At 43.8% G+C, this 12,609-nt stretch overlaps 1 protein-coding gene across 29 annotated transcripts in view; it reads left to right on the top strand.

Moving 5' to 3' along the window:
• The window catches only part of MSI2 (musashi RNA binding protein 2), a 398,612-nt gene that overhangs the window by 322,376 nt on the left and 63,627 nt on the right, over positions 1 to 12,609 (top strand). For 28 of the 29 annotated variants that reach the window (XM_053366579.1, XM_053366584.1, XM_053366586.1 and 25 more), the window contains one exon: positions 1,845 to 1,919. In XM_053366579.1, coding sequence (XP_053222554.1) covers positions 1,845 to 1,919 — 75 coding nt within the window. Of the gene's footprint in view, positions 1 to 1,844; positions 1,920 to 8,551; positions 9,220 to 12,609 lie in introns of those variants that run through there. The other variant, XM_053366606.1, reaches the window with a different exon arrangement.

Here is a 12,609-nt window from a genome sequence, read left to right as displayed (position 1 = left end):
AAAGTGGTGCTTCAGGTTAAGAACAGTTTCAGGTTAAGAACAGACCTCCAGAATGAATTAAGTACTTAACCCGAGGTACCACTGTGTAGGAACCTTGCAGATTCTCTCTGTTAAATGTCCCCAGGTCCTGATTATTAGCACCACGAGGGATATATGGGAGCCTTGTGTTTCTCTTGTAATGGTTTAATTTCACTCTTACAGAGAGTGTGTGTGCTACAGAGATACACTTTGCGATGTTGCAGGTGCAACTGCCTGTGTTCCATGAAGGCAACTTGTGGTCCCTTTGTTGAATTCCAGTTTCTGGTCAAATTAAAATCTCTTGGTCTTCCCAGCTCCTTGATCTTGCTGCCTCTGACTCTTGGCTGCGTTAACAGTTGTCCTTCACACTCTCGGGATGAAGCATTACTAGTACCTTAATCTCCAACTGTCAATAGTTCTGAAGCAAAGTACATTTGTTGTAAGCTCTCCAAATGTCAGAGCAAACCTGTGTTATGTGCTTAGCCTAAGCGTTTGGCATTTACTCTTCCCAGCTGAGAAAAGTAGGCACAGTCCTTGGACTTGAGCTACTCGAGTGCATTTTAATTATGAGTAGCAGGCCTCAGACATGGAGATAGGCGGGGGGGGGGGTGACCAAGAAAATGATGCCAGTCTCCCAGTGTTTCATTTTTGAGGGCTGTGGTTCGGTGTAGAGGAAACATTTGCTGCAGGCAAAGTGGCAAAGCACCAGCCTCCCTTTGCCACCTGCAAGATGGGCAATATAATATAGAACAGGCCTACTTTACAGATTGTTGTAAGGATTATTCCGATATTATGTGTGAAGCACTTTGAGTACGCTGACGTCATATATACCGTATTTTTCGCCCTATAGGACGCACTTTTCCCCCTCCAAAAATGAAGGGGAAATGTGTGTGCGTCCTATGGGGCGAATGCAGGCTTCAGGAAGCTCTCCGCAAGTCTTGGGAGCCCGCGGGAGTTCCCGTCGGGCTCCCTAGGCTTGCAGATAGCAGCCTGCATCTCGAAGCCTGGGATGCGCTGCACAGCGTGCCCCGGGCTTCGGTTCCCCGACCTGGTTTGGAGGCTGGCGGCGGGGAGAAGTGCGCTTCTCCCCGTCGCCAGCCCCACAAGCTCGGGGGACAGCGGGGAGGCGGAGCACCGCCATCCCGCTGTTCCCCGACCTGGTTTGGGCTTCAGGCAGATATCCGCAAGGCGTGGGAGCCCGGCGGGAAGTCGCGCCAGTCTCCCAAGGCTTGCGGAGAGCTGCCTGTTCTGGGGGCTGGGGTCGGGGGAAGCTCGGGCTTCCCCCGCCCCAGCCCCGCGCCTGGGGGGTGGTGGAAATATATATTTTTTCTTTATTCCCCCCCCCAAAAAAACTGGGTGTGTCCTATGGGCCGGAGCGCCCTATGGGGCGAAAAATATGGTAAATGCTGAGCATTAACTTGTTATTAATTCTGTACAGGAACAGTAATCTTGTAATGTTTTGTACGAAGTCAGTTTTCTCTCCTTCATTGGAAGTTTGTAAGCAGAAGTTGGGTGGCCATGAGTCATGTGTTCCTGCATTGCAGGGGGTTGGACTAGACGGTCCTTGGGGGTCCCTTCCAAATCTACAATTCTATGATTCTATTATTCTTCACCTGTCTTTGGTGTAATTTGACTGTATCCAGTGCTAGTCCTACTCCGAGTAGCCTCATTGAAAATAATGGGCATGACTAACTTGGGCCCATTAATTTCAGTTGTTATCCTCTGAGTAAAACTTGGTTATATATAACCTGTTGGTATTTGTGCAACTTAAGATCCAGCATTTAAATCATATTCTTCTCTCTCTCTCAAACACTTCTACATTCAAGGTTATCCGAATTTTGTCGCGACCTATGGCCGAGGATACCCTGGATTTGCCCCCAGTTACAGTTATCAGTTCCCAGGTACGTGAAATTTTAATATGTATAATTTAATCAAGCAAAAGAAAAGAAAATTCCAAACACATCCTATTAGGGAACTTACTCATGAGCAAAGCATGCATAGGATTGCACTGCAAGTCCATAAGTCAACTGAGACAACAACAACAACAAAGTCTCTAAATGGAGGACCTTTTGGTAGTGCTCAAGGTGTCATTTTCTTTCAGGTTTACTGAAATAAATGGGGGGGGGGGAGAACCTGATTTCATTTTGGGTTTTAATTGGTACTGGTTATTTGTAAACAGAATTCCTTTGAAACAGCACACAATTAGGTATTTTACTTCCCTTTTGTAAGGCACGTCTTTCTCCCCGCCTGCCCCCCAAAGTTGAGTTTGTTTGTAGTGCTATGCAGAAGAGTCTCTCTCTCTCTATCTCCCTCCCTCTCTCTCTTTCTCTCTCTCTTTTCACTCTGCACAGAGATGAGGCTTCACCTAATACCTTCCCTCTTGTTTGTTTCTCTTCCCCTCTTCTTCCATTTTGTGCAGCTGTCAGATCTGCTGCTTTTAGCAATCTCTGTTCCGTCCGTGTTTAATACCGCCAGTCGTCACTTTGAGAACTCCTGAGGTTTTGAAATGGTAGGCTGGCTGGCTTTTAAACATCCCCTCCTGCCGATAATGAGCAGCCCCTCGCATTTCATCTCTGCCACTATCAACAGGCAGTCACTGAAACCAAACGCCCTGGATTTTGTTTTTATGCCAGCAACGCTTCAAGCTTAAACTGGAGATTCCAGAAAGTGTATGGTGTCTGCTCCCCCTCCCCCCGGCATCTTATCCACCTCAGGATAAGTAGGGCTGGGGAGCCAATTTCTGACCGGTGAGCTTGCTGCTTGCTAATAGCAAAGGCCCACCTGGAGACCACAGCAAGGAAACTGTTGCACCGCATGTTAAATTCATTAATGCGGGTCGCAAAGTGTGAGGTTATGCCACCTTGCCCTGCATTCTGTAATTGCGTACAAGGGAAATGATGGGGAAACAGCCTTTCTAAGGTTAATTAAGAAAACCAAGTTTAAGACAGCTTCATTTTTTAAAAAAAATCAATAGAAACCAAAAGAAAACAAGGTCTTATGGTAGAAATATTTTAGACCTCGAGGAAGCAAGTACAGCCTTAAAAACTACCTAGGATAATCTATACTGCCAGGTTTATTTGGTTAACCATTCCTGAATTCTAAAGAATTGGGAAAGCTTCCCACCAATTTTTATTCTTATAAAACAAGGCCTCTTAAGAGTATTTTAGATTTTCCCCACTGACAGAGGCCTGTCACATTCACTGTTGCAACATTTTCCAAATGTTCTACCATTTCTGTCTTCATTTCCATGTCTTGCACAAACACTTTTAGGCCCTGGCAAGATTAAATTATGGAGACCCATGATCAGATCAGTTTCTCCGAACAGGACAAATAGCAGCCGGATATAGGATCATTTTCGGAGGGGGAAATGGCACTGAAGGAAAGGGGTAACCCCATCTCTCCCCCACGGTTGTTAAGGGTGGTTAAAACAAAAAGGGATTCCAAGCTGCAAAAGGACCCTCTCCAAAGGATCTCTCCAAAGGCAAAGCATTTGTTCTGCCACTGAGTTGAATTCTCTGAAGTGCCACAAACAGTAACCTTATTTTGCATATTTTCAGTACCGTACATTGCAATGCAGTTGTGAATGTAATGATAGTTATGGTACCAACTGCATGTTGCTGGGGATCCTCTTCTGCTCCCATTTGGAAGTTCCTATGTGATCTTGGACAAGTCAGTGAAGATTACTACTGTTTGACTCCTTGTTTTGTGAAAATTGAGGGTAGAGGAAACATTGGTCATAGGTGTGAGGTGGGACAGACTAGGTTAGAAACTGAGGTGTTAAGGTGCTTTCAGAAGCCCAAATGGTCAGCTTGTCCATTTTGTTCTGTTTCCATTAAAACAACAACTGTGATTTGTTGGTATGTTTTGCATTAGCCTTGACTGAGAACTATTACCTTTTCATTCTGACTGACCACAAGTTCAGTGTATCTTTAAAAGCTTGCATACTCTTACACCAGTGGATGCATAAAAGCTGTTTTTTAAAATCACTTAAGTGCAGATTCTTCAGCTTGCAATAAAGAAACCCAAATATTTCTGCTCTAGACTTGGTGGCTGTCAGCACCAGCTGCTGAATGTGACTCAGCGGAGCATTTACTGTGAAATTGAAGCTCTCACTGATGGTAGCTTGGCCTGCTAGCCTACCATGGACAGTTGGGAATCCATATTTTGTGGCAATTAACCTGGTTGATCCTTTGCTTGGTCTGTGCATGCAGCTTGACACTATTGTAGCCAAGATCAGTAAATATTTGGTTAAGCAATTGCCAGAAATACTACTACTAAAAAGGAGTGAGTGGGTTTGGTTTATGCTGGGCCAAGTCTGTCATCCTACTGAGCGTAAGTAAAAAAGGCAAAAATTGAGATCCCCGCCCCCGCCATTTCCCCTGGGAGATGTTGATGTCAGTAAGACTTTACCATAGCTGCTTCCATGTGTTGGATGCTGCCAGTTTAAATGACACAGCATCCAGGCATGGTCCTCAGACCTGGGACTAGGTGGGAGGCAGCAGGGCACTTGCACACCTTTCCTCCACTCAGAGCACTGACTTCTAGGTTTTGTTTATTCTTGCCGTTTCCTCTATCTTCTGCCAGCCACCAATAAATGGTATCATTATTGTTGTTTGTATGCCAGCAGCAATGCTGTGCCTGGCATTTTACAAAGACTGAGGTGACAGGTGCCTTCCCTCAAGGAGTTTACCATCTAAAATAGACACAAGAGAGTCAATAGAGGAAGGGAAAGGAACTGAAGACAGGGTAAGCAGGGGTACAATAAGTGTGTGTTTCTGTTATGCAGGCTTCGTTGCAACAGGCCTTTTAGCTAGGAATACTCAATGATCTAGCTTGGTTCACATTTTTCAGCAAACAGACAAGAATTACACTTCCTGGGTTGATACATCAAGTCAGAATACAGTTGTTTCCTTTGGTTTCTGCATTTCTTCAGACTTGACAATGCAGCTGTCAGCTTTAAAAAAGGACTACAGTGCATATTAAAATATAAATGCATTAAAAAATAAGGGGAATTGTTGTGCAGTTTAAGAAAAAAAACCACAAATTCATTCAGAAACAGGATGGAATGGACTTAAGCTTGAACCCATGTGAAAGGGATACAGAGCAGAAATAGGTTATTCATGCCTGCATGTAGCTAACAGGATGTATTATGTGTCTATCAGAGGATAACTGGTATCTGCTTCTAGTTTTACTTCTGGGGTCAGCCTTAAGATACGATCTAATTTAACCTGGGGGCAAATGCTGTGTAAATGAAATGTATGAGCAGCATACATGACAAGCAGGTGTGAGCTGCTGCTGGCTTGGAGCTGGGGAGAAAGCCAGGGGCTCATTCCCATTGGCTTGGAGTGCCTTCCCAAATCAGCATGGTGTCAGCCTGCAGGGAGGAGTGGGGGAGTCACTGGTGAAGACAGATTTTGACTGGCTGTCTCCAAATGGGTCTCTGCACATTAAGGGGCCTTCTGGCCCCCACAACTGTTAAACCTTATATCCAGGGGATATAAGGCAGGATTGGAGCCATCCAAGTCCCTTGGAAGTAAATTGGGGGTTATTCAGAAACAGCAACAGCTAGGATGCAATAAAGTTGGGTTTGATTGGATGCGGCTTTCTCTAACCATTCTCACTGTGTGTCAGAAGTATTCATTACAGTGCAGTTCCTTCGTCAGTTCCTGTTAACAGTAAAGGTAAAGGTAAAGGGACCCCTGACCATTAGGTCCAGTCGCGGACGACTCTGGGGTTGCGGCGCTCATCTCGCTTTACTGGCTGAGGGAGCCGCCGTTTGTCTGCAGACAGCTTCCGGGTCATGTGGCCAGCATGACTAAGCAGCTTCTGGCGAACCAGAGCAGCACACGGAAACGCCGTTTACCTTCCCGCCAGAGTGGTATCTATTTATCTACTTGCACTTTGATGTGTTTTCAAACTGCTAGCTTGGCAGGAGCAGGGGCCGAGCAACAGGAGCTCACCCCGTCGCGGGGATTCAAACCGCCGACCTTCCAATCGGCAAGCCCTAGGCTCTGTGGTTTAGACCACAGCGCCACCCGCGCCACCTGTTAACAGTATGGAACCTAAATATAGTATGGATTTTCTCCCCAAAAAAGTTTTACTCAAGAGTAGACCCATTGATGTTATAAAAATAGTATGGTTCTGAAGTCTTAACTAAACTAAGAAACGTCTGCTTACCCTGAGGCATTGCCAGGTTTCTCCCTTGCATTAAACTGAAATATTATGCCGTTAAGTTACAATTGCAGAGAACCCAGGACTGCCGTTGGTTTTTATATTTTGATACCAGCAGACCCGCCACTAAGTGCTCTCTTTCAAATTTGCTTTTTGTTTGCTTGCTTTTTAAGCAAATAAAATGCCAGTTGACACTGCATGGTAATATGATATTTACTTTTGTCAGGTGAAACAATGCTGCAATCCACCTATTCTATTATGCGTGTTTGTTTTCATTATTTGAGTAGAGGGGAACGTGGGTTTCTTTTGGGGGGAGGTTGTTTGCTTGTTTTAGCTGCAGCCATTTTGCTTTCTTTATGATGTCGCCTCTGTGGCATGTTTTTAAAATAATTTTTGGATAAAATCTCTGGCATCTGTGTCAACTTGGCCTTCTCAGGGGTGACAGTCTCAACCCCAGGAGTCATTGGCTGCCTCTTATTGCTTGGATGAGTTTCCATTATTGAGGACTGAGGATGTGGAAAAGGTCTTTGGGGCGGTTGATATAACCACTTGTGCTCTGAATTCATCTTCCTCAGTGCTTGATACCTGCTGGCAGTGAAGTAGTGTCTGAAACTGTCAGGCTTATAGGCTCTTCTTCGCAGGGAGAAGTGCTCTCCAGTGCTTACCAGTTTCTGGCGAGGTGCCTCTAATCTTAATTTATTGGGGAAGGTGATCATGTGGTTGGTCATCTCCAAGTGCTCTTAGATTATCTGGACACATTTAATCTGTTTTCAGGCCTGGCTTTGTGGCAAAAATAGTCTTGGCCATGTAAGCACCCTTTATTGCATGGGGGGCAGAGGAAGTGTGATACTATTGATTCTCTGCTTTTCAGTATCTGTCGGTACCATTCACTGTAGTGTCCTTCTGGAATAGACGACAAGATTGGGAATAGGGAACGCTGCCTTGCAGGGGTCCTACACCTGACTTTTGCGTTAGTTTCAGGAAACAGGGAGAGAGATGGACTTCTAGCGCTATTCAAGTGGAGGTATCTGTTGGGGCTGTCCATAGGGCTCTGTTCTGTCTGCTCTGGTACTAAACGTCTGCATGAAACCATTGGAAAGAGGTGATGTTTGGATCTGGAGTAAACCCAGCTGCCCTTTCCCTTTTCCTCAAATCCTTGCAATTGTGGCATTCTTGAGCAGAGGTCCACAGAGTCAGGGCTGCAACAAACGATTATTGGCAATAGGTGGATCACCATCTGGGAGTAGGCAATTAGTCAGTCTGCACCTTAATGAGTAGCCATTCTATAGAAGGAATAGATCCACAGCTTTGAGGGGGTGTTTCTGGTTGCTTCTTGGGTGTTGCTTCTGGCTATGTGGCCAGAATTTCTTTTTCAAGCTTTACGTGTGGCGGTGTCTTCATAATTCTCCTCGATAACCTCTTGGCAAAGCTCCTTTAATTTCCTTTGCATGAAGTTGACCTACAAGTGGTCCACAACGGCATTGGCTGGACTCTTGGCACGGAGTGTCTCCTGGGGCTGTGTTACATTTGCACTGGTGGCCATGAGTTGTTTTCTTGGCACAGCTGAAGACATTGCCATTGATGGTTAAGCCCTACTTGGTCTAGGTAGGCCCTGGTCACTTGGAAGAATGCTTACCCCCGATACAACCCTCTCCCAGGGTATCAAGATCAGAGGAGCAGTGCCTCTTGCAAATACCCTTCCTCCTGAGAAATTAAGAGAAGTGGCTCCCAAATCCATGACCTCCAAGTGGTGGAACATCACCTGTCTGCCTCTCCATCTCTCTCTCTTTCCCTCTTTCTTCCTTCTCTGTGCCTTTAGGAGGCATGGGGGGGGGCATTTCCCCTTTTAAGGTGACTATTCATGCTGCAGTCCTAAGCCTTGCTTGTTTTGACTCTCCTTTCTATAATGTGTCACCTTGCCTGTTTTTATTTGATTTCATTTCTATTTTATGTTGTGGTTTTATTGCTTGAATTGTGAACTGCTTTGTAAAAAAAACATGTCAGAAAGTGGTATACACGTTTAGTATATAATATATAAACCTTGTCACTTGCTCAATAATTCATGGGAAGAAATGGTGTCTGTCACTTTCTGGGAAGGTGGAAGGAATGCCACGCACTTTGACAACTAAGGTCGCAATCCTCAGCATACAACTTGGGAGTAAGCCCCATTGTACTCAATGGGACCTTCTTCTGAATAGACATGGATGGGATCAGGCTGCACTTCTAGGTTTCCTTACCCCCCATTATGCTTTTTGAAACCAATTGAAATTGCTCGCTATCCTGTTTCCCCCTTTAAAAAAAAGTTCTCGGACTTATCTTTACAGTTTAATCTATTAATTTCTGTTCTTATTTCACTTTGCAGACTATTTGCCGATTTCACAAGACATAATTTTTATCAACTAGTTCTTAAAGATGCATAACAAATTAATCGGGGTTTACTGCAGTGCTAATGAGAGAGAGAGAGAGAGAGAAAGCCTGGGTGGTCTGTACATTAATATCAGTATCCACTGGAAAAAAATATGCTGCTCTTACTGACTCCTTTGGCTGACTGGACTCTTATTTTTTAAAAAAGAAAATCTCCATATCTTTTTCCTGCTTTTTGATTTTTCCTTCTTTTTGTTCCCCCATCCCCTGCTTTGTATGAGTTTTTTTTTTTTTAATACCCACATGGAATGTAACTCACATCAGGGTTGGCTGCGGGTGAAGGCATTGCAATTTCTCACAAACTTTTAGGGACAATTCTCTTGTCTTCACTGAGATGTGTTGTTTGACCCACCTTAAAAAGTCCGGAAGGAGATTTCGGCTGGCAATTATTGCTATACATCGCCTCTGAGACGCAACAGCAGCTATCCCTTGTTGCCGTTCAGAATGGTGGTTGCTACAGCTATTGGACAAATGAGGAGGATGAATCTGATTAAAATTAATCCGGTTGGTGGAGGTCACTTTTGGTTTGGAATGGATCTTTCAGTAGCCATTATGCTGTGGCCTGCTCCGCACCACCACAAAAGCCATAAACACTGGTTCAAATAACTGACCAAGAGCTCTGCTTAGAGAACTCAGTTGTACTCCCTCTTAAATGTGAAGCTGCCTTGCCAATCAACTCATGGACCTTGGTGTTCATCGTACGACTGACACTGAGTTGCTGCCGAAAGCAGAATCCCTGATGCCAGGTCATGACACGTTTCCTGGCTAGCAGCAGCCCGGCCCTTCCCAGGCTTAATTGAGTGAACTGCTGGCAGCCAATTTGGCAAACTAATCTGACTTGTTGTGATGAGGCCTGGTTGGCCCTTGAGGTGGGTGGTCCATCTGTGCAAGGGGCTTACCACCTTCAGACATTAGGTCGGGGCTGCCGTGATAGAATCCTTTGCACAGGGCCATTCCCTGCACATAGAAACCTGGATGGCTGAGTTCCAACCTAGCCTTCCTCCTGACATGCTAGCTCTCTGTGTGCAGAGACCGAAGGAGCATTCTGTTTTGTGAGCCGCTGCCTGCAGTTCAGACAGCTGGGCCTCACTGTCACTGCTCTGTGGCTTTGAGACTTCCATGGGAATTGGCTTTCCAGCTGTATGACAAGTCTGGGCACCCTCCTATACTGATAATGCAACAAAGAAAACAGGCCCTTCTACTTATTTCCTAAGTTTGTGAGAAATTGGCTGCATGCTTACAGTAGGACTGTGATGCATTTTTAAATATATGTTTAATTCACTTGTTTAAAATGTCAAAGTCACTGCAATCGGAGTTGTGCTGTTCATTTAATAATGGTGCTTGATGTAATAACTGTTTAGTTTTTCTCTTTTTTACCTTTTTTGCAAGCTATGGCTTTTGAAACCTGTATGGCTTTTTTAATTATTATTTTGCGGGGGAGGGTTTTTTGCTATTATTTGCTTTGCATTTGTGATCTTGTCCTAGAATGCATGATTTTGCAGACATTTAACTGTTGTATGATTTTTTTTTCTTAATTTCTTTGGTTTCTTTTGTAAGTAGTTCATCTGTGCTTTTCTTTGCTTTTCTTTTTTGGTAAAAAAAAATCCTTGTAGAAAAGGTAGAAAAAGTGATAATAAATTGTTACAATAGACAAGCTGTGTTTTTGCTCTCTTAGCTTGCACTTTCAATTCGGTTGCACCAAATAACCAGTACCAATAACAATGTAATGAAATAATACATAAGTTAGTAAAAAGCATGGCAACTCTTTTCAACATGCTTCAAAGTTTTGCTGCAGATTAAATGTTGCATTTTAGTTCAATATATTTAAATGAAGGTATAAAAGCAATGGGAATATGTAGATTACTGGTGGGTTGTATCTTTGTTGTTATGACAGCACAAAGAATGGGCCATGCTGACCTCTGAGTATCCTAGCTGTCCATGTTAAACAAAAATAGGCTTCATGGGCACAAGAATATTTTAGAGCAACAGCAGCTAACTATTTCAGTCTGAAAATGGGCCACGTTGACTCATAGTAAACCCATACTAAGAGTCACACGTCAAAGTGGGGGTGGTCAAAAGTTGTTGTGTCGTTTTGTTATTAAGGTCCGTTGGTTGGGGGGGCAGTGTCACAAAACCTTTTGGCATAACAGCAGGGGACTGGAAGTATAAAGTAGTTTTTATTTTATTTTTAAAAGATAATGGTAACATTTCAATGAACAAATTGGTGGTCTGGGTCCTTGGAGAGCCACAGTGAAGCTTTTGCATCACAGAATCACAGCAGGAGATCTATGGAGCAGTTAGTGAAAAAGGACTATCTGGGGAAAGGAGGTCTAAGGGGCACCAAAGAACCTCTTTGGGGCTGGATACGTCCTGCAGGCCATGGGTTAACCACCCCTGTTTTAGAGACTGGGATGACGAAAAGCCCGCTGAATCCATAAACAAAGAAATACTCAGAAGGAAGCTCAGATCAATCGTGGACAAGCTCTTGGTTTCCAGGTCTATTCTGGAAGGTATTTGAAAAGTGTTTTTCGATGAGTTGTTGGGGTTGTTTGTTTATTAACACATGGGAGTGAGTAGCACTCTACTGTAAAGTAAATGCAATTCGTCCATCCACTGCAGTTTGCTACCGGTCTCTCTAAAAAAGAATGACACACAAATCACATTAACGCAAATCACATGCAAGAATAAGAGTACAACATTGCTGGGGCCTTCCTTCACTTCATGCCTAATTTCGCAGGGCTCTGACCATGAAATTATTTAGGTGCTAGTTTTTCTCAGCTCATGAAATCTGCCCTGGTTTGGCCAAGCTAGACCTGTCTGCAGTGTTGGGGTGTCCATGCATGAATGCGCACACACATAAAATGAGTAAATGAAGAGGGTGATCAAATGGAGTTTTTACATCCTGACTTAGCTGTGTTCAACCCTGGGTAGGACCCCAAAAACTTATTTAATTCTGAAAGTTGCAGGTTTCATCAAAATTTGTGAAATCTGTCAGACTGCAGTTCTGATGAGACTTCCATCTATTACTTACTTACTTACTTACTTACTTACTTACTTACTTACTTACTGAATCATTACGGTCCACGACAGAGAGCATTCTTGGTTGTATTGGTGTACAGCTCAAACCCCACAATTGAATGACACCCCACCTTAGCTGGGTCACATCAGTGGCACCACCGTCATTTTATTCCGCAAATAAAAAATTGAAAAGGGAATTTTAAGTCTATACCGGGGTGGTGGAAAGTATTTTTAACTCAACCACAGTTGGTTTGACTTGTTTTAGAAACATGGCTTTAATCTGAGTTTAAAGGCACTTTGCAAAAATGGAAAGGATCAACTGGATTTGTGCATACAGTTTGCCCCTGCTTTCAGTTTGTGTCACGTTCCCCCACCATGCAGACAGGTATATGGCCAAACAGGTAAATTGTGTGTATTTTCACTGGGTTTCCCTGGATTCCATGCAAGCAAAATGAAATGGCAGCACAAACGGACTGAAAGACGCATCCATCGCACAGATGAAGAATAATTAAAATTCACAAGACAAAAGCCACCTTGAACACGCATTTCTTTTAAAGGTCATAGCTTGGGCAAAACAGTGACCTTGCTTCTGTTTTTGTGTTGAACTTTGGGAGAGCAGGAGCCTTTCCAGATAATGAAAAAAGTAATACATTTTAGTGCTTTAATAACATTGGTCATGACTGTGGCCCAAATTTCCATCCCCTTGGAATGCTTTTTGGGGTGTGGGGGAGGGGGAGTAGATACTCTTGTTTTTGTTTTAAAGGGCCACACCTGTGCTCCAGCACTTGAGCATGGAAGAGTTTGGCCTTTACATTTTGCTTTAAAAAAAAATCACAGGTGGAATAAAAAAAAAATCAGAAGTTAACAAAGTAACAAGGGAATGAAAAAGGAAAACAGTTCAACTTGTCATCAGTCTTCAGATGCATCCTTAGTCCCTTTTTCCCCCTAAGCTGAAGTCCTCAAATGCTTTAGCCCCAT

Source organism: Podarcis raffonei, chromosome 15, assembly GCF_027172205.1.
Source record: "Podarcis raffonei isolate rPodRaf1 chromosome 15, rPodRaf1.pri, whole genome shotgun sequence".
NCBI classification, from domain to species: domain Eukaryota; kingdom Metazoa; phylum Chordata; class Lepidosauria; order Squamata; family Lacertidae; genus Podarcis; species Podarcis raffonei.
Note: the sequence above shows the minus strand (reverse complement) of the source record. Positions and strands in the feature narration are given on the sequence as shown.